At 41.6% G+C, this 26957-nt stretch overlaps 1 protein-coding gene and 1 long non-coding RNA gene across 2 annotated transcripts in view; both read left to right on the plus strand.

The window, feature by feature from the left end:
* The first annotated feature begins 8463 nt into the window (after positions 1-8463).
* LOC144333448 (uncharacterized) lies at positions 8464-17602 on the plus strand. The gene is made up of 3 exons (XR_013402103.1): positions 8464-8622; positions 15067-15152; positions 16255-17602. It is a non-coding gene; the product is annotated as an uncharacterized LOC144333448 (long non-coding RNA).
* Positions 17603-22323: 4721 nt separating this feature from the next.
* The window catches only part of AOX4 (aldehyde oxidase 4), a 76486-nt gene continuing 71852 nt past the window's right edge, over positions 22324-26957 (plus strand). Inside the window, 2 exon segments of the mRNA NM_001318174.1 lie at positions 22324-22377; positions 24831-24888. Coding sequence (NP_001305103.1) covers positions 22324-22377; positions 24831-24888 — 112 coding nt within the window.

The raw sequence follows: 26957 nt of genomic DNA on the forward strand, positions 1-26957 counted from the left end.
AATTGGCACCAATCCTACTGATACTATTTCACAAGATAGAGACAGAATCCTCCCTAAATCATTCTATGAAGCCCGAATCACCCTAATACCAAAACCAGGAAAGGACATAACCAAAAATGAAAACTACAGACCAATATCTCTGATAAACATAGATGCTAAAATCCTTAGTAAAACACTAGCTAACTGAATCCAAAAACATATCAAAAACACAATCCACCATGATCAAGTGGGTTTCATATCAGAGATGCAGGGACAGTTTAACATAAGCAAGTCAATAAATGTGATACACTGCATAAACAGAATTAAAAACAAAAATCACATGATTTTCTCAATAGATGCAGAAAAAGAGTCGACAAAATCCAGCAACGATTTATGTTTAAAACTCTTAGCAAATTTAGCATATAAGGGACATACCTCAATGTAATAGAAGCCATCTCTGACAAACCCATGGCAAACATAATACTGAATGCGGAAAAGTTGAAAGCATTCCCTCTGAGAACTGGAACAAGACAAGGATGCCCACTCTCACCACTTCTCTTCAGTGTCGTACTGGAAGGCCTCGCCAGAACAATCAGACAAGAGAAAGAAATAAAGGGTCCAAACTGGTAAAGAGGAAGTCAAACTGTCACTGTTTGCTGATGATATGATTGTTTACCTAGAAAACCCCAAGGACTCCTCGAGAAAGTTCCTAGAACTGATAAAATAATTTGGTAAAGTTTCTGGATACAAAATTAATGTACACAAATCAGTAGCTCCTCTAAACACCAATAGCGACCAAGCTGAAAATCAAATCAAGAACTCAAACCCTTTTACAATAGCTACAAAGAAATAAAATAATTAAAAATATACCTAAACTAAGAAGTGAAAGACCTCTACAAGGAAAATTACAAAACACTGCTGAAAGAAATCATAGATGACACAAACAAATGGAAACACATCCCACGCTCATGGATGAGTAGAATCAATACTGTGAAAATGACTATACTGTCAAAAGCAATCTACCAATTCAATGCAATTCCTATCAAAATTCCACCACCATTCTTCACAGAACTAGAAAAAGACAATCCTAAAATTCATATGGAACCAAAAAAAGAGCCCACATAGCCAAAGCAGCACTAAGAAAAAAAAAATCCAAAGACATCACCTTACCTGATTTCAAACAATACTATAAGGCTATAGTTACAAAAACAGCGTGGTACTGGCATAAAAATAGGCATGCAGATCAGCAGAATGAAATGAAGAACCCAGAAATAAACCCAAATACTTATAGCCAACTGATCTTCGACAAAGCAAACAAAAACATACAGTGGGGAAAGGACACGCTATTCAACAAATGGTGCTGGGATAATTGGCTAGCCACATGTAGGAGAATGAAACTGGATCCTCATCTCTCACCTTATACAAAAATCAACTCAATATGGATCAAGGACTTAAATCTAAGATCTGAAACTATAAAAATTCTAGAAGATAACATTTAAAAAAAAAAAACCCTTCAAGACATTGGCTTAGGCAAGGATTTCATGACCAAAAACCCAAAAGAAAATGCAATAAAAACAAAGATAAATAGCTGAGACTTAATTAAACTGAAGAGATTTTGCGCTCAAAGGGAACAGTCAGCAGAGTGGAAGAAAATCTTCACAATCTATACATCTGACAAAGGACTAATGTCCAGAATCTACAAAGAACTCAAACAAATTAGAAAAAAAAAAAAAATCCCATTGAAAAGTGCGTTAAGGACATGAATAGACAGTTCTCAAAAGAAGATATACAAATGGCCAACAAACACATGAAAAAAAATGCTCAATATCACTAATGATCAGGAAAATGCAAATCAAAACCACAATGCAATGCCACCTTTCTCCTGCAAGAATGGCCATAATCAAAAAATAAAAATAAAAAACAGTGTATTTTGGCATGGGTACAGTGAAAAGGGAACACTTCTGCACTGCTGGTGGGAATGTAAACTAGTACAACCACTATGGAAAACAGCATGTGGAGATACCTTAAAGAACTAAAAGTAGAACTATCATTTGATCCAGCAATTTCACTACTGGGTATCTACCCAGAGGAAAAGAAGTAGTTATTTGAAAAAGATACTTGCACATGCATGTTTATAGCAGCACAATTCACAATTGCAAAAACGTGGAATCAACCCAAATGCCCATCAATTAATGAGTGGATAAAGAAACTGTGGTATGGCGAGGCGTGGTAGCTCGTGCCTGTAATCCCAGCATTTTGGGAGGCCAAGGCGGGCAGATCACCTGAGGTCAGGAGTTCAAGACTAGACTGAACAACATGGCAAGACCCTGTCTCTACCAAAAGTACAAAAATTAGCCAGGCATGGTGGCGGGTGCTGTAATCCCAGCTACTCAGGATGCTGAGGCAGGGGAATCGCTTGAACCCAGGAGACGGAGGTTGCAGTGAGCTGAGATCACACCACTGCCTTCAACCTGGGTGACAAGAGCAAGACTCTGTCTAAAAAAAAAGAAAAGAAACCATAGTATATATATATATGTACATGATGGAATACTACTCAGCCATAAAAAGAAATGAATTAATGGCATTTGCAACAACCTGGATGAGATCAGAGACTATCATTTTAAGTGAGGTAACTCAGGAATGGAAAACCAAACATCATATACTCTCACTTGTGAGAGCTAAGCTATGATGATGCAAAGGCATAAGAATGACACAAAGGACTCTGGGGACTTAGGGTGAAAGGGTGGGAAGGGGGTGAGGGATAAAAGACTACAAATTGAGTGCAGTGTATACTGCTTGGGTGATGGGTGCAACAAAATCTTACAAATCACCACTTAAAGAACTTACTCATTTAACCAAACACCACCTGTTCCCCAATAACTTATGGAAATAAAAAATTTAAAAAATAAAATTTTTTTTAAAAACTGTGAAAAAAATGCTCTTTTGAATTTTCTCCTCCACCCCCAGGGTCTAGGAGAGTCAGGAATGTTTCCAGGGTCTTCTGTGTTCTTCGCCATAACTGAAGTTGTGGGCGCAGTTGGCAGGGAGAGGGGCCTGGTCCCAACTTTGCCAATAAACAGCCCAATCACACAGGAGCACATGTGAATGACCTGTGTGGATTGGTTTATGGACCTGGTATGAGGTCCCTCCACCTTGACTATGAATTCTCTGCTCCCCTCCTCAGTAATTCTCAGTGCATATGGGGGCAGGGGACATATGTCAATTTAAAAGTCATTTCACGATCCCAACCAGTATAAGGCTTTCATTTAGAAAATAAAATTACTTTGAATTTGCAAACAGAAAGTTATAGGATTTTTCTGCTTATCAAAGGGGAATATGGATTTTAAAGGATTAAGAAATGGTCCTTCCCATCTGGGCCCTGAAAAGGTTGCCGGTAGTCCAACTGCTGATTCTTCGAGCTGCACAGCAAACTTCAGCCAATCAGACATCTCCATTTGCCCCAGGTGTGCTATACCGTACCATCACTTCCCAAGAGTGGCATGACCTGGACGAGGTTAGGAAGCCCTGCTGTGGCTCCAGCCATGTGCTGACCAAGTCATAGCCGGGAGCCATGTGGGGCTTGGGAGCCCTCTAAATAAGCCTAGTCCAGATTGAGATATGCTGCAAGTGAAAAGCACACACTGCATTTTGAAGATATGGTACCAAAGAATTCAAAAACACCTCAGTAATAATTTTATATCAATAAGATGTTGAAATGATATTTTGGATATACTGGGTTAAGTATAAATCACTAAAATTAATTTTACGTTTTACAATTTTTACATAGCTACTAGAAAAATTTACGTTTTATACTTGACTTCCACCTGTGGCTTGCATGGTAGTTCTGTTGGACAGTGCTGCTGTGGACAATCCCTTTTGCATTGTGACATGAGGGAAAAGGCAGAGGCACCGTCAGGTGGAAGAGATTTAGTGGCTGTGGGGAACCAGGAAAGGAAATCAATCATTTGATTAAAACACCTTCACAAGGTGCAGCATGTAAAAGTGAATACCAAGAAAGAAAGAAAGAGGGGAGTGGATAGGAAAGAAGAGAAGAGAAAGAAGGGAAGAGAAGGGAAGGAAACAAAGAGGAAGGGAAGAACAGCAAAGGAAAAAGCTCTAAACCTCATTCATTCCTCCGTTACCCCTCATTCCTGAGCCCCCCAATGTCCCTAGCACAACAGACAATCCCACTTCTGCTCTGCTATTATATTTGGCTTCTGGAAAACTCCGCTTGTCACTTTGGTTCAGTTCAACAAGTACATTCTATGCACCTTCTATGTGCAAAGCATTGTGCTCAGCAAAGGAAGAACTGCAGTAAATGGCTCAAGTCTCTGCCCAAGGAGTCCAAAGTCTAGTGGAGAGCCAGCTGTTGAAAGAGGTGATAACTGCACAAACCACCCAATGCTGGGGACCGCATGCTGAGGCAGCACAAAGAACTGAAAGCTATTTATTCATCCAAAGGGTTCCCTGACTCTGCCCCAGCTAGGTGGCAAGTTTCTCTAAAGAAGGCATCATGTTATATTTTTTCTGCATCTGTCACCGAGCTTCTGCACTCAGAAAATCCTGATCAGTTGAAAAGGCTGGAGTGATGTGGTGGCTTTGAAATGAGATGCGGGCTTCAAATCCCAGCTCTGCCTCTTAATAGTTGTACGTATGACCTTAGGCAAGATTTTCACCTACCTGTACCTCAGCTTCCACAACTGTAAAAAAGCAAAAAGATCTACCTAGTCGTGTCTTTGTATTTAATGAGCTTAGCTCTGTAAGTGTTTACCACAGTGCCAGCACATACTAACAGCTAAATGTTAACAATGATTATTATAATGACTATTGGTATTATTCCCCAGCCAGTCCTTGGTGTTCCCAGCATCATGTTTGTTTTCTGTTTTTCTTAGCCTGCAACACCATCGTGGAGAAATGAGCGAAGAAAGACTTCCGATGGGGTCTGGCAAGGATATTACAAACAGTACTCCATTATTCCAACTTAATGTCAGCTGTAACTTCCCTTAGCCACAAGACCTGTGCCGGCCTCACGTGATTAAATATTAACACATTTTTAATGCATTTGAAAAGATTTAGTGCAGTTCTGTACTAAGGTACATAAGATATATGGCAACAAATTGTTAATTGTATGATGGTAGCTTTTTTGTGGTTGAAACTCTTAGACTCACTCCTTTTCAATAACAAAGACAAAAGAGGTAACAGAGGGCAGACTGAGATGCATAATCATTTATACGTTTATTCAACACATTTTAATAGAACATCTAAAAAGTTGTGGCCAAGCACTTAAGGAATGGTAAAAATAAATTAGGGATCCTACCTCACAGAGCTTATAACTTAGTTTAATTATGTATGGCCTTATAATGAAAGCAATGCAAGTAGGAAGTATTGTACCAGGCACAGCCCAAATGCACTCACTCCCATGGATGGTGATGAGGAGATGACATCCAGCTGATGGGTAGGATCTAGACAAGTGGACATAAAGAAAAAGAAACTCCAGGTGGAGGAAAACACAGAAGCAAAGGTTTGGGGGTCAGGAAGGAATCAGGTGGTATGTCTCAGAATATAGACAATTTGATTTGGCTGGAGGGTAGGCTGTGAAGGGGAAAATCTGGAGATACAATTAGAAAACCAGCCTGGATCAGATTATAGATGGTGTATTAGTCTGTTCTTATGCTGCTAATAAAGACATATCCAAGACTGGGTAATTTATAAAGAGGTTTAATTGCCTCACAGTTCAGCATGACTGGGGAAGCCTCAGGAAACTTACAATCATGGCCTACAGGAAGCAAACATGTCCTTCTTCACACAGCAAGAAGTGTGAAGTGAAGCAGGATGGCAGGGGTGGGTGCGGTGGGCAGGGGAAGCCCCTTATAAAACCAACAGGTCTCGTGAGACCTCACTATCAAAAAAACAGCATGAGGGTAACCGCTCCCATGATTCTATTACCTCCCACTGGGTCCCTCCCAGGACAGGTGGGGATTATGGGAACTACAAGATGAGATTTGTGTGGGGACAGAGCCAAAGCGTATCAGACAGTCTCAAACATAAGTGAAAGCCTTCTTTACATAAGTGAAACATCAGTTTAACTTTACATAAGTTAAAGACAGGTTTTACCCCGTCAACTGCACAGGTGTTTAGTTGTAATTTGATCAAGGAAACAATATAATCAGAAAGATTGATCTTGAAGACTGTGTAACATGAATCAGCATGACAGAGAATAGTTGGGAAGCTACTTTAATAATCAAGAGGTGACAAAGGCTTGAGGGAGGACATACTGGTAGTAACAGAAAGATTCAAGGGACAGGATTTCCCCCCCCCTCCCCAGCTGGATGGGGTGGCCAGGGAAGGGATCAAAGATCAGTCTAAGGTTGTGCTCAGGAGAGTGGGAGGATAGGGGTGCCCTTAACAGAAGCAGGCACCACACGAGGAGGAGCTGGTTCAAAGGGAATATGGTGACCTGGAGTTTAGATTGTAGCCTGGCAGCCAGCCAAGGGATGTATCCAACAGGCAGTTAGTGCAGGTTGGCAAGAGGTCTGGTGCAGACAGATTTATGAGTCATGAATGCAAATTAGTAATTAGAGTCATGAGATTGGATCAAACTCACTGGAGGGTGAAACTGCAAAGAACGAAGAAAAGCAAATGCAGAAGGTGAGGATAAAAATGCAAAACGGAGGAGAAAAAAACAGAAGAGGAAGGACTGGGCCAGGGTGGCCTCCACGGGGAACATCAACCGAGAAGGCAGATCTCAGAGAGAGGAGTAGGAGTCAGGAAGCACTAAACACCTTGAAACAGGATGGGGTCCTGAGGCTCCTTGCACACTCCGAACATGCGCACACCTTCAGACAGAGCCAAACCCCTGCAAGGGGAAGTGGGTTACCCTTAGACAGCCAGATTTTAAAGACCCTAAAAATTCCCCCACTTTATGCCCCACCTCTGCCTCCCTGTACACACCTACTGAAAACAAACTGTCCTCCACTGGCCTGAAACCCGCACCATCCTAACTCTGACATGGAAGAAGTCACCCCGAATTCCAGGAAGCCTCTGTTAATGTGTCTCCCGAATCTAGAAGTTCTTAGGGTCTGGGTAGAGACTGGAATCCCCTCCCCTGGCTCCCGGCCCTCCCCTTCTGGTTACCACACCCGCAAGAATCATGGACTCTTGTCTGCCGCTGGGCAGTGGCATGGATGGCACCGTCCTAAACATGCAGATGGGCGGGTCACTGTGCACGTCGCCCAGGCCGGTCCTCAAACGGAGGGAGCGCAGGCAGTATGTCCGGGATGGGAGGCGGAGGCCTTTCTTTAACGGGAGGAAGGGAACGAACGGCACAAGAAAGGAATAATGGACATCTTGGTGATATTTAGGAAAAAATGCGCAGACTCAAACCGCCTGCCTGGGAGGCCACCGCTCAGGAACCTGTTGAACCGCAGCTGACCCTGAACCGGTCCAAAGCTCCTGGCCATTTTGACCCAGGTTCTCCCCGTTCCCAGCGTCCACATCCCGCCAAGAAATCCGAGGCTGCAAAAGCGTTGGACGCGAAGCGCCTCGAGACCCACGCAGGATTACGGTTTGCCCTGGACGTTAGGCTCGGCTCAACGGACACCCCCCGCTTCCACGCGGGACGCAAATGCTTCGCGTTTTCAGATCAAGTCAGAGAGCCGGGCCGCCCGCCACGCCGCCCCCACCAGACAGAGCCCGGGAGAGACCGCCGGGCTGGGCGGGGCTCCCGGGCAGGTCTGCGCAGCCCGGCACGTGGAGGCCCTGTTGCGCCAACGTGCGCCCCGGGGACACGCAGGGACGCCGCGGCGGTTGGGCGCGGCCGCCACATTGACCCCCCTCCTCGGCCCCCCTCCCCCAGCGCCGCCACTTCTCAGTCCCCGGGGACGCAGGGGACCAGGGCTACGAAGCAAGGCCCAGCAGCAGCAACTCCACTTCTCCCTGCAGGAAATCCTTGTAAAGAGCGCAGCAGACGTCTTGATGACGCAAAGCATGAGTGGTGGCATGAGTGACGGGGAGCGAGAGGGCGAGGCAAAGAGGAGAATTTAAGAAGAATATGCGTAGGCCGTTCTGATTGTTTATTCCAGGTGATGCATAATTTCTTGAAAAGCATCTGAGTAGGAAACAGATGGAAAGTTTTGAGTAATCCATACTGTAAGGAGAAGTACTCTAAATGGCTTCAAATAACTTGATGTTTCTTTCACCCGCATGTCAAACTTAAAAAAAAAAAGTCACAGTAATCTCATTATCCAATTCATCTGTGTTTTAACATAACGCAAGTACAAACGGATGTATACTCTGCTTTCAGGAAAGCAATTTCCTCATCCAGTGCCTGCTCTATGCCGGTAAAAGAGTTTAACTGAAGTGGACACCTGGCTTTCCAAGTGTAGGAAAGATAGGGTGTTGCCTTCTTGGAAACTGCGCAAGAACAAATACGTGCCAGTGTTCGTTTGAGGATTATATAACCAGTGGTCTGGCCTCACTGAGAGTACTGGACAAAGTATTTCACTATTGCAGAAGGGCTGTCCTCCTTTTCAGAGCATTGGTTTGCTATGCTCTGCAGAGAACAAGGCGTGGGGCTGGAGCGAGGAAATCGGTAAGAAGAACTTGGAATGAATAGCCTGAGGTGCAGAAAGGCGACCCAGGATGGTGAGTACACTGGTATGGACTGGTGGAGTCAATTTGACACATTGGTAGAATTATTTTTCCAGCACAAGACACTGAATGAGCTATTTGGCAGATTTATATGCTTACCACCTTGAAGAAGCAATAGTCAGATTACACTAACCCTCTTTCAATTGCAGCAGAAAATTACCTTGGAAGACTGGATCAAATCCTTCCTCTTGAAATCCTTCCTATCAAGGACAAGCGGTGTTGAACTCAGCAAAATTCTGATCTTTGTATGGCTGCTATAACTTTCTACATGTATATCACTAGAAAAGAAGACTGCCAATGATTGTTCCTTACAAAATGCAGAAAACTGAGGATCTCTCAAGCTGAAACTTTATAAACTTGTTATGCTGGCTGCCAACCTAAGTCACAGAGAAAGGCTCTCTAAAAGAAAAGATATTGGTTTGGAAATATAGCATTACAATGGGAATATGCACGCTGTGGTAAACTATGTGCATATTCAGGGAGGTAAAGGAAGATGAGTTCTTAAAGGAAAATGTGAGAAGGATTATATAATTGTTTTGAAGTATACTTGGCTACAAAGATCAATAACAGGTGACACCAGTCCAAGATTGGACAGGCAGTTGTTGGGCAAATGTCCTTGTAGAAGTTTTTTGGGGTTTTTTTTGTTTGATTTTTTTGTTTTTGTGCAAGGTTTCAATGGCCTTTGTGCAAGCTTGTGGTTTTGGTAAAGTCTTTTGTGATAGTTTTTGTTATTAGTCATATAAGCATGAGGACCCTCTTTTCGTGGCCCTCTTTGTCTCTATTTGTCAGGGATTTCTTAACATTAGTGACTCTCTTTGGCTCTATTTGTCAGGGATTTCCTAACATTAGTGACTCCATTTGGATTCCGACAGCTTTTACACTGCTTTAAATTTAATGACCCTCCTGTACTAAGCCAAAATGACTAATAAAGGAATGGTCCTCTGTGAATGATTATTCTTTATTATGCCTCTTTGCATATACAAAGAAATTATTTAAAGCCAAGAAAATCTTTTTAACTAATTATGCTATAAAAACATCTTGTGGCGTGACACAGTGGTTCACGCCTGTAATCCCAGCACTTTGGGAGGCCAAGGAGGGCGGATCACTTGAGCTCAAGTGAGGTATTGCTCCTCACAAGAGGGCATTAGCTGCAGGGGTCTGCCTGCAGACCCTGACCCAAACGACAGTTGAATAAAACGTACACTGACACACAGATATTCTGCTTTGCCAGTCCAGCTGAGTGTCCAACTGCCTGCACACCATCAGAGGTTTGTCACTGCGGGCCAGCCCTGAGCAGCTTGCACTCCAGGCATTTATTTAGTATAGAATTAACAACAGAAACTTTAAGTAGACACACTTGTGGATAATTAACATGGTTAAGAGAGTAGTTCTAGGAAAGATTAAAGCTCAGTTACGGCAGTCTAAAGTAAATACTATTAGGGAGCAATTTCCCTGGTGGACCTCCCCCCAGAGGGCCATCTGACTCAAAGGTTAGTTAATGGAGGTCGGGTAAACAGACTTAATGGAGAAGCCTCTGTTGTCCCTAGTATTTACCCTATGACCTAATGCTGTAAGGTAAGAACACTGCCTTCAGTTATTACAAGCTATGTAACCTTTTGGCATTCCAAAAGATTTGTAACTATTCCCTATAACTTTCCCTAATATTTTCCTTTAATATTTCCGCCACCATCCTGAGTGAATCCCAACACTCAAGAGTTGGAGAGCAGCCTGGGCAACATGGTGAAACCCTGTCTCCACAAAAAAAAAAGAACAAAATTAGCCGGGTGCGGTGGTATGTGCCTGTAGTCCCAGCTACTTTGGAGGCTGAGGTGGGAGGATTGATTGAGCCCAGGAGGTTGAGGCTGCAGTGAGCCGAGATTGTACCACTTATCATCTTGTGCTTTGGTTTATCATGAACAGACAAGTACTGAAATAATTTGGGAAATTCTGTGTATTACATCCAAATTTACTTCTTAGGTAAATTTTGACACTACTGAATATTAGTGTATTTCACTTATCAATCTTTAAATTTCCTCTAATTTACATGAAAAATTGTTAAAGGAAAAAATTGATAGTCTAAATTTAAATTCTATTTTATTTGGTGTGTTTAACTTTTTTCTGTTATTATATACTGAACTCTACTTCAGTTTCCATATCTCTCCAGTGGGTGCTTATTTTTTAAAGATTACATGCTTTTTTTATTTTTTGAAACTAAAATGACCGCTTTTTAAAATTTGAGATAACATTATGCTATTTTTACTTTATTTTAGCTTTTCTTGACAACAAAAACCCACAAAAATAAAACTGAATTTTAAGCATTCAAACAAGCTCACATGGGAAGAAAAATCACTAGATTTTATAAAAACTATGCCTTTGTTCTACGTACCGTTTTTTAAACAGGCTGTACAAATTTTCAAATAATCATTAAGCATAAATGTGATGAACCTGGAGTGCTTTCTCTACCCTTCATAATGTATTTCTTTCAATTTTGATAAAACTTTACTTCTCACTCAAACTCAAGAATTTTAGCTTTTGAACTGATTGTATGCTAGGATAGGACCTTATAGAAAATAGTACCAATGTCAAAGGATTTAAAATAGAAAATTAAACATAAAACAAACTTTAAGTGTACTTTGCATGATTTGAACCTGTTGATTCCCTATGCTTTCTGCCATATTGAAAAAAGCAAAAACAAAAACTCTGCTTGGTTTATTGGCTAAAGTAAGTATTGTGTACATTTAGTCTCCAATATTCAAAGAATTAGGAATTCTTTTTTATTTATCCAGTAAATAATGAACATCTGTTTGGAAAGAGAGAAAAGCTTATACAAGTTAAATAATTTTGGAGGAATGAATAAATTTTTTAAAAAACTACTTTGCTGCTAATTAATTATAGTGAGTTATTTGAAATGTTTTTGTTTTTAAACCATATTCCTTGTCTTTTTCTGAATTTTCCTTTTAGATTCCACTAATGGACTCTAAATGCTGTAAGCCATGGTCCATCCCTGTTGCCTACTGTACAAAGTTCATGAACAGAAGTTGATTTTCTAATGGATTTAAAGACAGTCGGTCACTAGTACAAACATTCGTAACTAAAATGTTTAGAAAATTAGGGACAATTCTTAAATGTTATTTCATATTCACAAAATATCTTATACCTTCAAGTATACATAAGCAATTATGTTTCTAGAGCTTCAACAAAAATATAGTGTTTAATTCAGTATAATCAATATAGCATTTCTCAATTGTGTGCAGTACTTCTATGCTATTTTTATCAAGAAAATGAAAGCCTAGACCATAATGTTTCTATTATGAGAAATAATGAGTGAACAGAAAGGATTTTGTGGTTGTTTACTCAAGAAATTGTGAAATTTTTTATTTAAGATGCTATGCCTAAAAATTATTCTTACTGAGTTTTCATCATTTGTCTGTATTAAATACTGAGGTATAACAAGTGATAATCCACAGTTACTATGAAATGAATATTCACTTTTTTTAATGCACAGGTCTGTAGGCAATTCACTGGACTTTCTAAGGCTCTCAGCTATCAAGGAATTGTTATTCACTCCATGAAATGTTGAATAAAGTAAAGTCACCTCCTAAGATGATTTATAGAAGAAGAATTTAAGGAAATTTTGGAAATAATTCCATAAAACGATGGAAATATTTGCCACCATAACACCAACAAAGCAATGTTTAGACGAATTCTATTCATTGATTTTCTTTCTTCCCTATGTTTATACTCAAAAGTGAAGATTGTTTGTTTTTGAGACAGGGTCTCGCTGTGTCACCCAGGCTGGAGTGCAGTGGCACCATCTCGGCTCACTGCAACCTCCACCTCCTGAGTTCAAACTATTCCCCTGCCTCAGCCTCCCGAGTAGCTGGGACTACAGTCATGTGCCATAACGCTTGGCTAATTTTTATATTTTTAGTAGAGATGGGGTTTCACCATATTGGCCAGGCTGGTCTTGAACTCCTGGCCTCAAGTGATCCACCCACCTCGGCCTCCCAAAGTGCTGGGATTACAGGCGTGAGCCACCACGCCCAGCCAGATTGGTTGTATTTGATTACCCAAAATAGATCTACAGATGCTCCTGAATTTACCATGGGCTTATGTCCCAATAAACCTATTTAAATTGGAAATATCGTAAGTCGAAAATGCATTTAATATATGTAACCTACCAAACATCATTGCTTAGCCTAGCCTACCTTAAACACGCTCAGAACATTTGCATTAGCCTATAGCTGGGCAAAACCATTTAACACAAAGTATCTTTTATAAAAAAGTATTGAATATTTTGTAATTTTTTGACTGCCATACTCAAAGAGAAAAACAGGATGGTTTTATGGATACTCATTGCTATTGTACACAGCTGAAGGCATCATCATAAAGTCAAAAAATCGAACCATCATAAACTGGAGACCATCTATATTGTGTTAAGATGAGAATGGCCAAATGTCTGCAGTCAGTATACCTACCGGTTATGTTCAAAAGGCATAAATGGTCAATACTTTTCGCATTCGAATTATTTTCAAAATTGTTCAGTCCAGCATATTCTTTTTTTTTTTTTTTTTTTTTTTTTTTTTTTGAGACGGAGTTTCGCTCTGTTGCCCAGGCTGGAGTGCAGTGGCACGATCTCTGCTCACTGCAAGCTCCGCCTGCCGGGTTCACGCCATTCTCCTGCCTCAGCCTCCCGAGTAGCTGGGACTACAGGTGCCCGACACCACACCCGGCTAATTTTTTGTATTTTTTAGTGAGGCGGGGTTTCACCATGTTAGCCAGGATGGTCTTGATCTCCTGACCTCATGATCCGCCCACCTCAGTCTCCCAAAGTGCTGGGATTACAGGGGTGAGCCACCGCGCCTGGCCCAGTCCAGCATATTGTAACATAAATATTCAAAAGTTGAACAACAACAGGCTTCCTTTTGTCCAATTTTTATATATGCAAACTTTTTAGTGGCCCTGATTTTCAACAAGCTGATTTTGTACATGGCATCACCATAAGGCCACTTGACTTAATACATTTTTGAATTCCCACTCATTCCCTCTCGCCTTTTTCTTTTGAGCCTTTCCTCCGTTTGCATTCACCATTTTTAGTTCAGGAGCAGCTTGTGTGGGGTTCAAATGAATGACGTGAAAGGTGGCAGGCTAAACAGGAGTAGGAAATTAGGGAAGCAATTTATATTCTAGACAGTTTCGGGAGTTTTTATTGGAACTACAGCAATGAAAATACCAACACAATAATAACCAATATTTGCATGCCAGCTTCCAGTTTACAAAACATTTTCATGTCCTCCACTTCCCTGAGTCTCGTAGCAGCCCTGAAAGTTTGCCCCTGTGTATTTAATGTTGCTTTGTAACTTTTATTGGATCATTGTATGCAGTTGTCAATTTCTTGAAGGCAGAAACTATGTCTTGTAGTTCATGAACATGCACATATATATACACCACACAGAAACAAACATTATTAAACTGAGTGCCAAGTGGTTAAGAGATTCAAGTAGCAGATTTTCTGGGTCTAATAATGAAAGAACTATTCCCGCTGTCAAGGAGACCAATGACACCATCAGAGAGGACTGTAAGAAAATCCACCGAAGATGGGCCAACAGGAGGGGCCTGAACACAGGAAGACCAGGGAGAGAACACCTAGGAATCCCCCTAAGAGTGTGTAATCCTGAGCCCTTCACATCTTGTGCATGGAAATCATTATTTTTAATGACTAAATTGCTTTCCGTGGTATCTATATCTCCAATTTTTTTCCGTTGAAGTACTTTCATCCTATTACAAATTTTTGGTAGTATAAGCAATGCAAATGTATAAGCATCAAGTAAAACATAATGGTTATATCCTAGTACCTATTCCCAATTTTGTTTATTTGAATTTTCTCATTTTAGATTTGTTAGATATTGATATTATTAAACTTTCCAAGAAAAAATGTTAGTCATATTTATCAATTCTATTCTTTTCCCATTTTCTAAATATTTTTCTACTTTTATCTTTCTTATATACCTATTCCTCATTTCTCTTGATTGAGTTTTCTTTTTCTACCTTTTTTGTAGCAATGGGCGGGGGGTCTCACTATATCGCCCAGGCTAGTCTCGAACTCCTGGCCTCAAGCAGTTTTCTCACCTCTGCCTCCCAAAGTGCTGGGATTACAGGCATGAGCCACCTTGCTGGGCCTTTTTCTACCTTTTTAAATTGAAAGTTTAGTTCTTTTCAATCATTCTAATTTAATAAAAACATCTAAAGCTATAAAATTTTCCCATGTATATGGCTTTAGTTGTATTTCATAGATTTTGATGTGCAATCTTGTCATCGTTATTTTTCTATAATCTATATTTTCTGTTTTTATTCCTTCTTTGAGCCTAAGTGTTTAGAATTTTATTTTAAAACTTACCTATGCTTACATGTTTTTGTCTTTTTGTCATTATTTTCCAGTTGGATTCCACTGTGATCACAAATGATTGTTTAAAGGGGAAAACAAGGAGAAAATTTGAGAAACCTGGAACAAAGTGGGAAAAAATGTAAGCATGAGACAGAGCATTAAAGAGTTAAGAAAATAGTGAAAACAAGGCATGAATGAGAAGAAGTGAAAGGACCCAAGGGGCTGGACAGAGCAAAGGACTGGGTTGGTCAGTATGGGCTCGACAGCAGGGTCGGATTGTTGAGTAGGACACATGATATGAGGCAGTGTTAGGAGTCCAGAAAGATGTGGGGAGGGAGGGACACAAGGATATTGAAAGAAATGAAAGAGAATCCTCAGGGAAAACCAGCAGCTCCTTGGTTGCGAGGGCCAAGAAATGTCTTTCTAGATCTACTCTTGATTCTACTCTAATGGCCCAAGTGTTAGACTTAATAACATCTTTTTCCTTTTCATTTATTGGGTGAATTTAATTATTTTGCTATTTTCTATTAAATAGGAGGAATGGATTTTAACATTGAAATGTGCCAGGAGCCCAGGAACTGTTCCACTCATACTATTTTCTTCATTCAACATTCATTTCTGACTTCCTATTATGAACACTGCTATGTCATATGATAAATACAAAGAGTCAACTTCCAAACATCTCACTTATTTACAGCCCATACATGTATGCCAGTTCCCTTGTTGCTGAGCAGAAAGCAGCTACTCCCACCTGAGAAAGAGTAAATAGCCAAGGTAGCAGTTACTTCTGAACCAGAAGAAAATTCCATAAACCCACCATCTACCTGCAATACCACACTTGCCAGGAGAGTAGGGGAGGAGATGCATATCCTGAGCCACTCATTAGCCCTTTCTTTCAATGGGGCGTTTAATTAATTAAGCTGCCCAGAAATGTCATGGCATTCACAAGTCTCCAGAGTGGTCCTGGCACATAGTACTTAGCAGCCAGGTCACTAGAGCCAGGCTGCCTGAGTTTGAACCCTGACTCTATGGCTAGAGTATGATCTTGGGCAAGTTTCTTATACTCCCCATGCGTCGGTTTTGTTTTGTTTTGTTTTTTGACCTCTAAGTGGGGGTTGTAATAGTACCTGCCTTGTTAGTTTTTGTTTTGTTTTGTTTTGGAGAGTAAATGAACCCATGGTTTAGAAGAGTGCCTGGTACAAAGTAAGCACTCAATGTAACTCTTCTTCTTGTTATTCCAGAATGGAGGCGTCCTCACCAATGCCCAGTCACAGACAGTGCTGGCCCCACAGAGAGAATGCAGCTACCCGAGAGAACACAGATAGAGGTGCTCAAGTTGGAAAGAGCTGCAGCATCACTCAGTCATTTGCATCAGAAAGTAAAGCAGCTGTTCAAGTATTTGCAAAGCAAATTGGAGAGAAGCCAAGACTTTCATAGAAATTAGTTGATGGGGATTTCCTACATGGAGACTTTTTCTTCAGCAAGTACATAAACTGCAGCACAGACCTGTCTGCGATGAGCATTAAGAGCCCTGAAATAAAGTATGGGGCTCAACAGGGACTCTGAACAATGTGGACCACCCAGAAGAGGGAGTCCAGGAAGAATGCAGACTGTTCTCTCAGCCACAATGCTGAGGTTTAAAACGTATTAGTTCTTTAATGAGGAAGAACAAGAAATTGAGGGCAAAACACTCCAAAATCTTTAGTTATAAAGGCTCCATTACAGTATGGCTTTAGTTATTCTTTTTAAAAAATCCTCGTGTTCTTTATAAAGTCATAGTGAAATCAGTCTGGTGCTTGACATTGAAGAAACAGTGACCCAGACTTGGACGGACCCTGCCCTCATGGAGTTTACGATCCAATAGGAGAGACTGACATTATACAAGTAATCACACAAATGTCATTGCGAGATTTGATAAGTGTGTAGAAGAAAAAGAAGGGGTCAGTAAGGATAATGTCAGAGGACTTTTGGATTTAGGAGTCAGAGACAACTTCTTTGAGAGAGCAACAGTAATGCCATGCCCTGAAGGATCAGGGGGTATTCACCAGGAGAAGAGCTGCAGTAGACAATACCTGGAACAGCATGCTGAGGCTTGGGGATGGGAACTGTGGGGTGTGGTCCAGAGACTGGGAGAGGCCTATACTTGGAGCATCCTCAGTGAGATGGAGAGCTGGGGTGGTGGGGACACTATGGGATATAAGGGAAGAGCTGGACCCCCAAGGATTGTGTGGGCAATGTTAGCATCTTCATTTTTTCCCAAACACAGGCTAAGTCATGGAAGGGATTTAGGCACACAAGCGACATATTCCAATTTATATTTTTAATGGATCATCCCAATTGCAGTGTGGAAAATGAGTCTGTGGGTCTAGAAAGGAAAAGAGAAGTCTATCAGGGAGGCTTTCAGCCTGGCCATCAGAGTCACGGTCATGGCGAACACAACCAAATACAGAGACCCCTTTGCTAATACTAGATCCTGAAAAGGTCATGTCTGTCTTGGTGAGGGGGACTCCCCATTCTACAAAATGGCACCAAAACCACAGACGAGATCACTGAAGTAAAGTTCCTCAAGCAATAAAACATTTTTTGGATTACATTTTGTTTAATCAAAAACTATCAAGAATGCGATTTAGCCATTATGAAGTTTGTGAAAAGAATGAGTGTGTTTGACCCACTGAAATAAGTAGCTGAGAATGTGATGCTGGAGGCTGAGGGGCCCCCTGAATTCAGGACAGTGGAGCAATAGATAGAGGAATTAGGGAGACAGCAAATCACTGCAGCAATGTTATTGAAAGTAATATTGACGACTTTGACTTCTGCTGGCAAACAATGCTTCAAATATTTCACTGCTGAGTTCAGCTTTCCCTGACTGTAGTCAGCCCTGTTGCCCTCGGAGGCAGTGCAGGATCTGGCCCAATCAAAGGACAAGACAGAGGTAGAGTTGCGACCTTCTTGGGTCCTCAGCGCTTTTGACTTTGTGGGCCCCTTCCTCTATAAACACAATATTATGGATACTAAGTAGGTCTGCTAAAACACACAAATGTTACTACTGCATTGGTTTTATATATATATATATAAAATATGTATAACCATATATATGATATACATTATATATATATATATCTCACCCAGGCTAGTTTATATTCATTGTTTTCTTCTGATTTTAGGAGAAAATCTAAATTTGTGGGCCCTGAAAGTTGATATGTCAGCCCTGCAGAGGGCAGACTCCAGGAATCCCAGGCAGGTGAGTCCCCAGGGAGGAGAGGGGGATTTAAACATGCCATTACTCTTAGAAGGTCTCTACCCATGGAAACATAGCTGGTTGTCCCTCTGAGTACACTAGCATCCCAATAAATGTTCTGGCCGTAGGTGACCAGATGCATGTACCAACAGATTCGTGTTCCCACAGATCCGTGTACCAAGCTGCACTAAGAGAATCAGTCTGGTAACCTAAAATAATGTGAATGTTTTCCAACTGATAAACACTTAAGCCGAATTAAATTTAAAGGAGTTTAATTGAGCAACGAATGACTGGGGGCAAATTGGGCAGCCCACAGAATCACAGCAGATTCACAGAGACTCCACGGGTGCCTCATGGTCAGAACAAATTTATAGACAAAAAAGGTAAAGTGACATACAGGAATTGGAAGTTTGATACAGAAACAGTGGGATTGGTTACAGCTCAGCGTTTGCCTTATTTGAATGCGTTTTGAACATTCAGCAGTCTGTGAGTGGTTGAAGTATGGCCACTGGGATTGGCCAGCACTCAGCCATTGTTACAGGTGCATACTGTTTAGGATTTCAATTTTGTCTGACTGGTAAGCTAGATTACAGTTCACCCACAAGGATTCAAATATAGAAGTAAGGAGTCCTTCTTAGGCCATATTTAGTATGTTTTAACACAACCTTTGTATCTCTTGAACCTTAATTGAAATCTAATGTATAACTTGTCACAATACTTCTAGAAAAGGATGTTTCCTCCTACTTCCCTCAAGCCCACAATGGCTTTCTCCAAAACCCTCCAAATTCTGACCCCAGTATCGCTTCTCTGACTGTCTTCCCCAGAATGTCTGTCTTCCTTTTGTTTCCTCTCTACCCATTCCCCAGCTTGCTCTCAACAAGACACAGAGAGCAGTCTAGAGAGGAAAACATACTTTCTCTGAGGGAGAGGGGAAGAGGGAAGGCTGAGAACACCTCTTGTCAGTTTCTGCCCTGTCACAACTGCAAAAGCTAAAAGCCCTTTAAAAAATAAGTCATTTTGTTACAATGCCAACACAGAATGTACTTCTAGAAAGGCCCTTTGCTGAGACCAGTTTGTCAGGAAGCTGCTAGGAGAGGCAGTGAACACAGGCGAGTGGGTGCAGTGCTAGAGGGGCTGGTGCTGTTTCTCAGTCTGACACATCATGGAGAACTGCTGCAGGGAGACCCCATTCCTGAATGAAAGGAGATCAAAGGGTAATGTCATCCAGCCCTCCACATGGAAGTTTCTTTCAGTTCCTGGGGTACAGAATTCTCCAGGCACTTAGTGGCAGAACAGAGGGTTCCTTTCTTGCAGATGAACCAGAATTGAGAAACACCAGAATTAAGTACAGACTGCAAAGTATGCAATCTGTAATACAAAGGCATGGAAAAGGCATGGAAATATTTGAGGAAGGCAGTACATTTTAGACAATATGTCTCAAGAAACCTTATTCAAATCTGGAGGATGTCTATTTGTCATGCAGGGACAAGTGGTAAGTGCGTATTTAAACAGCTGGTGCTTTTAGACTGAACAGCATGGCCTTAGGATCAGGTCTCCAGCCCTGCAAGGGCATGAATCTCCCAACACGACCTGCGTTTCCAGGGAGGATGAGGCTTCCCCACTCAGACAATGAGAAGTCTGTAGTTTTACACCTTTGGGGAAACAGATCCAAGCCTGCTGATAATGCAGGAGCTCAAGAAATATCTAACTTGAAGGTATAGTTGCTGATTCTCACAGGCTAAGAGTGACAGGTCATCACTGTATCATTACAAGCTTGAACAAAGAGCTGCAGGGCTCCAGAGCAGTTGGTGTTTCATACATGCATATTTCTGTTCACCAGGGAGACACTGTAGCTCCATCTGCTTGAAAAAGACGTCAAAATAGCCTGGACTCAGAACTGTCAACACATCTCTGGAGGGTCGTGCTGGGTCTTCCTGTGAAGCATGTCCCATCAGTGGCAAAATGAAGCCAACACAGCTAGTGATGAAGGTATCTAGGGTCAGGCTCTACAATTTTTGAAAACTTGATGGATAAATTGCCCTAACATTTAAAAGCTGCAATAATTTCACACGCAGTGGAAACTATTACTCTCTTAGGGTAGACTATTCCAGCATTCCAGGAAAACAGAATTATTCGGTATCTCACCAGGTGGTTGAGGAAACAAGCAGTGTGATATTACAAATAGGACTTTCATAGGGCACAGACTCAGGTGTGCAAAACATGTGACTAAATCACTGGGTGCCTCTGATCCCTCATTTGTAAAGTAGGGATTGTATTCCTATCTCAAAGATTGTGATGAAGATTAAATAAACTAATGCAGGGAGACGTTTTGCCTGGCATATACTTAAGTACTGAATAAAGGTTAGCTATTACCCACAGTTACACACACTCACACATGCATGTGCACACACACGTATACATTTAGATTGTATCTCAAGCCCGATCCACCTGGCAGCAGAAACTCAGTCCTCCTCAACTGAGAGGAAACTCAAAGTTCTTGTAGCAGCTTAGAAGAACAATAGCATTGGGACTGACACTCACCTTAGGCATCCCTGTCTGCTCTATTACCTATCTTTGTTCCTGGCATCTCTGCCAAGAGTTTCAAAGGACTGTTTTGAAATACTCCACCTGAACGTTACCTAGTTTGTTTGTTTTTGTTGTTTTTGTTTCTGGGGGTTTGTTGTTGTTGTTGATTTTTGTTTTTTGGGGGGTTTTTGTTTGTGTGTTTGTTTGTTTTTGCATTCCTGTGATAAGAGCTCGACTCTGAAGGCAGGGAGTCCTCACTGATACATGAAGAGCAAGAAAATAAATTGCATGAGGAAAGCACATCAGCTCATAGTTCAAATTGTCCTGACACAACAGGAACATGACTCTTTTCTAGTACTTTACAATTCCCATGGAGTGTTTGCTTACATCTTCTACAAGCTGGTGACCCTCAAATTGGCATCTCCAGTGTGGACCCCTCCCCTGACCTCCTGATTCCTATGTCTGACTGACACGTGCACTTGGAAGTCAAAAAGGTCCAAGAGAGAACTTTCAATTCACCCAGTCTTCTCATCCCAGCAAAAGGCACCAACTTTCACCCTGTTGTTCAATCAACAAATCTAGGATTCATCTTTGAGTCGTCTCTTTCCTTTACCCCTCCCATCTAATCTATCAACCGGTCCAGTTGGATCTACCTCCAAAATTTATGCCACGACTTTCACCTTTTCTCCATCTCTGATGCCACCATCCTATACCCTAGTCCAAGCCACCATCACCTCTAGCCCAGGGTACACAAAAATGGCTTCAGATCTAACCTGCAACTGCCCTCCTACCAGCAATAGTACATTCTCTGTACAATGGAATGCTCTACTGTAAATAGCATCATGTTGCATCCTAGCTCAAAACTCTCTGATAGCTTCCCTTCCCACTAGATCCCTCCAAGACCCTTGTCCTGGCCACCAAAACGTCTCTGACTTTCTGTCAACACACCTTCCCCAGCTCCCCACACTCAGCTGTGCTGACCTCCTTTCTGACACACCAAGCTCCTTTCCTCCTGGGGGCCACTGTACTTGCTGCTCTTATCCCATGCCTTCTCTTGGTGAGCTTGTCCTTTAGGACTCAGCCCGAGTGCATGCCCATACTGACTACCTAAAACTAAACCAGTCTCTCAAGTCACCTTGCATCACCTTACCCTGTCTCCGACAACTATTTTTTTAATTTTAAAAAAGTTACTTTTATTTACTAGTCTTTGGCTTTGTAGACATTCTCCTGGGGAAACCGGTCCTAGACTCCAAAGGAAACACGTGAACATGCTGGTTTGACTCGTTCATGAAAGAGAAAGACACGGTGCTGCCCAGAGCTGCTGAAAATGTTTGTGGGCTGGGCGGGGGGAGCCCTGGTTGGTATTCCTGGTCTGGCAGTGCAGCTATAAACCACCCACATCAGGCTGCCACTGTCAGTTTGGGCTTCCTTGGGGCCGACAGGCATCCAAGTAATTACTCTAACATATCTGCTCTTTAAAAGAACAAAAAACAAACACACTCTATCCCAGTGAAGGCTGTGTGTGTGTGTGTGTGTGTGCGGCATGATGCCTTCCCTTCCCCATTCTGATGAGCTGATTTTTTTCGTGAACGGAAGGAAGGTAAGTTTTTGACATGATTATTATAAATTTTCATGTATCGGGGTTGAAAGTCAAGCTTTTTTCACTGTGATGCCACTTCTTATTTCTTTAATCTTTCTCTTCTGTTATTTTCCAGTCATATATAGTGGTATGAATTTGAACATAGGTTGTTAGTTTAAGTTTCAGTGCAAAATTATTAAAGTGTGGGGGCTTGTGTTTGCTTTTAATTTTTCTTTTGAATCCAAAAAGAACTCTTTTACTTGTTATAGTGGGAGTGATATCTGACAGCTGAGCCTCAGGGCACAGTTGTGAAAAACTGTTATCCCCTCTTCATTTGGATATTAGCTCTACCTGAGTTCACCAGCCCTGTTTTCATAGAAGGTATATATGACATTGAGAATGATAATGGCAAAGAACTCTCAGATGATTTTGTTTTGCCTTAATACATTCCCACAGGCTGATTGATTCATCTAGAGGTCAGTGCACCCCTGGCCTGGGCAATACCAAAAGTCAGTAATTTCCCCACCAATAAGAGAGGTGGCAATGTGAATGCTTAGCTTGTGCCAGATGTTCTCAACTCGGTGCTATAATGAGTAAATGAAAAGTTTGAGGTGCTTTAAAGTCAGGATGCATATCTAATTGTTTGAGACAATTAGAAGAAAACTAGAGAAATAATAAAAGTAGAAAGTTATTTTAGAAAGTAATTTGTTGTAATGGGCCGGGCGTGGTGGCTCACGCCTGTAGTTCCAGCAGTTTGGGAGGCCGAGGAAGTCGGATCACTTGAGGTCAGGAGTTTGAGACCAGCCTGGCCAATATGGTGAAACCCTGTCTCTACTAAAAATACAAAAAAAAAAAAAAAAAAATTAGCTGGCAATCCCAGCTACTCTCGAGGCTGAGGCAGGAGAATCACCTGAACCCAGGAGGCGGAGGTTGCAGTGAGCCAAGATTGTACCATTGGGAATTTTGCCTGTCAAATAGCAAAAAATAGTCGTGTTTAGGAAGCCTATGAACTAATAAACGAAAAAATGAAAGAGAAAGGATAGAACAAAGAAAGCATGAGGTTAGTGATCCTGAGTGACCTGAAGCCAACTGGAACATCAGAAAAATAATTGCTGAGTGACAATTTGCAGTAATTCCATACCTGGAACATTGTATCGGATAAACGGATGTCTTTATACACAGCATAGTGTCATCAGGCCATGCTCCCCCAGTGTGGTGGGGGCAAGATGAAGGCATAGTAGACCCGGCATGCTTATCATCAACCCCTACCCTCTGTCTTGTTCCAACCTTGAAATAATTTCCACTGCCACACAATTGTGGTGTTAGAGAAAATACAACTATAAAGCTTTGATTTGCGTCTGCGGTGCCACTGTACTTAGTCCCTTACACACACAAGATTTAGAGCAGAAGGTTGCTGAGCTCATCTCTGACTGAGTAAATCTTCTGAGGACTTGAAAGGAAACTTGGAAATAGGAGGCAATGTATGAAGAAATAATGTGGTTTGTTGCCTTTTTCTGAGATGGTAAAAATAAAAAGAATGATGTCCTCTTTCTCTGGGTTCAGTGTTGCTACCCTTCCAGGCAAGTTTCTGTAATCGCTTCCCTAAGTTCTTGTGCTTATACCCAACACGAGAACTGCCTGCATTCCTCCAGGGCCAAGGAGGGCAGATGTGCCCACTGTAATCCATTGGCCAGAGTAGCCTGGAGCAAGATGTGAGGGGCAGAGCCGCAGTTCATATCCCCTGCACTGGCACTCCCACCTCACTGGGGAAACAGGAGTGGCTCCCTGGGACATGCTCAATTAGTGGCAGAGGCAGGGAAGCAAAGCCCTGTATTTTAGAAATCTCCGGCTCTCCTTTTTGATGACTTTCTGTGGCCATGAGTTATCTGAGTCCTTTTAGAAACTCAGTGTCTCTGTGCATCTGTTCCCATTTGGGTCCAGATACAAATGGACTCAAAGCCAAGGAGGAAAACCAATCTGGAATTTATAATTGTCATATATATTAGAAAATTCAGAGACATTGGAATAATATTCCACTATTTCTTCAAAATTCTACTTCCACGTGTTAACAAAAGGTTTTTTGTTGTTGTTGTTATTTTTTTCCTGTAAAGTCACCACCTATCGTAAAGTGCCACTACACTCCAGCCTGGTGGGACTGGTGGGTGACAGAGTGGGACTCCGTCTCTAAAACAAAAACAAAACAAAAACAAACAAACAAACAAATTTCTGATGTATGGGTTATCTTTGACCTAAGTAGAGTTGCCAGAGTCAGCATATAAACATACAGTACACCTAGTTAGATTTGAATTTGAATGCAGGGGAAATGCTTATACTTAAATAGTATTCATTGTTTATCTGAAATTAAAATGTCATTGAGCATCCTATCAAAAACATGACTCCGAAACAATGGACCGAATTGCCCTAACTTGTTGATATTATCCTCATAAACTCTCTGATCTCCTTTCACAATGTAGGTGATAGAGAGGAATGCTGATCCTGAAGTAAATCTACTGTTCTACGTGAGGAAAAGACGTATCCTTTTATTTTACTGTAGTCTGTCTGGACTGGGCAGTAAGAGGGAACATGCTGAGACTTATCTAGGAAGTTGCCTGTGTTTGGTCTAAATAAACAGCCTCGTGTTCCATTTGTACAGTCTAGCTGGAGTGCAGAGAATGCATCTAAATGTGATAGATTCATTTGTTATTTCTTGTATTTTTTACTTGAACAAAACCCCAAAAAATCATCCAGTGAACCATGAGTGTCCTCACTTTGGAAAGAGCTTTATGGCCTTTGAGCCCCGAGGTCACCCTGATGACAGCTTCCTATTCAGAGGTGTTAATATAAAAAATGTCTAGCCAAGCTTTTGTCCAGCCAAATGTTCAGGGGTGCATGTCACTGACAATAGCGTCCCACAAAGACGTTTCACTGACTGGTCCCATCTCATTTCATAAACCTCATCAGAGGAAACAAACTTTTATAAATATATTTCAAAATTCCAAAGTGTAGCTAATATACTCCCAGCTCTCCACCACTGGTCTTCACTCCCCATTCTTCCAAGACCTGCAACAGAACTTTGGTGAATGCTTCTTCCTGAAGAATTCTGGAGTTTGGGTACAACTATAAAGGAGTAGGAGGGAGTGGTTGTGGTTATACGAATCTGTCTATGAGACAACATCATGCAGAACTACACACAACACATACACACGTGAGTACTATATGAGAGGTGAAATTTGAATAAGTTCTATAATCTAGTTATCAGGATTGTACCAGTGTCAATTTCCTGGTTTTGATGTTGTGCTGTAGCTCTGTGGGATTTTATCAGCTGGGGGAAGCCGGAGGATGGGTATATAGGACAGCTGGTACTATTTTTGCAACTCCCTGTGAGACTAAAGTTATTTCAAAATAATAAGTTAGTAATACATACTTATTGAGCACCTACAAAGTGCCATGCTCTGTGTTAGGCTCTAGGGATCCAGTGGTGAACAAGAGAGTATTATCCCCTCTCTCTATCCTTTTGTCTCCCAACATAAACATCTAAAAACACTATTTCATTGCTCTCTATTCTTTCCTTGCCAAACTTATTTAAGAAATGGTTTGTACCTGATGCTTCATTTTCTTTCCAGACTTCATCTCTCACGACTTAACTCCTTGTAGTCCCATTTCCTACCCTATCATTTTACTACTCTGTAAGGGACAGCCTCCTAATGTCCCAATCCACTCACATTCCAGACAGGCTGAATCCCCACTCCCTGCTCCTCCTGTTTCCCATATACCCAGCCTCAACAGCTCAGTAGTCAGCCAGCTCTGCCACTCCCCTTTCATATCATTCCTAAATCCACTACATTCTTCACCATGCTTTCTCTAGACATTATAAAATGAAGACATTCATCTATATTGGGAGCGAGCTGAAATTTCACAGACTCCCGAGTAAACGTGGCCAGAACCAGCTTCAGGCAAAACCAACCCTCAGCCTCCCATTTCCCCATCTTTCCCGTACCCCTATCTACCTTTCTTTCTGGTGCCTAATATAAATAAGTAGTTCTGGGCAAACAAGACTCACCTGGCACTTCCAGCCTCCAACTTTTGATTAGAGTCAATAGTTCTGGGCTGGGGTCAGGGATATTATTTTTAACTTGTTTCTCTAGTGGGTGGTTTGGATGAATGGCTAGTATATGAGGAATGAATATTGGTGGATAAAGAACTCAGTGATGAATGACCAGATTCCATTGTAAATCCAGGTTCCGCTGCACGCATTGGCTGCCCCGTTTAGTCTCAGGACAACTTCTACATATACTGTGGGGCTGTGAATCTTGGGGGCACTAAGAAAGTTCTCCTACATGAAGGATCAAGAAACACATTTCTGGCCAGGCACAGTGGTTCACACTTATAAACCCTGCTCTTTGGGAGGCCAAGACGGGTAGATCAGTTGAGGCCAGGAGTTCGAGACCAGCCTGACCAACATGGCCAAACCCCGTCTCTACTAAAAATACAAAAACGTAGCCAGGTGTGGTGGCGCATGGCTATAGTCCCAGCTACTAAGGAGGCTGAGGCTGGAGAATCTCTTGAACCCTGGAGGCAGAGGTTGCAGTGAGCCGAGATTG

Source organism: Macaca mulatta, chromosome 12, assembly GCF_049350105.2.
Source record: "Macaca mulatta isolate MMU2019108-1 chromosome 12, T2T-MMU8v2.0, whole genome shotgun sequence".
Lineage (NCBI taxonomy): Eukaryota > Metazoa > Chordata > Mammalia > Primates > Cercopithecidae > Macaca > Macaca mulatta.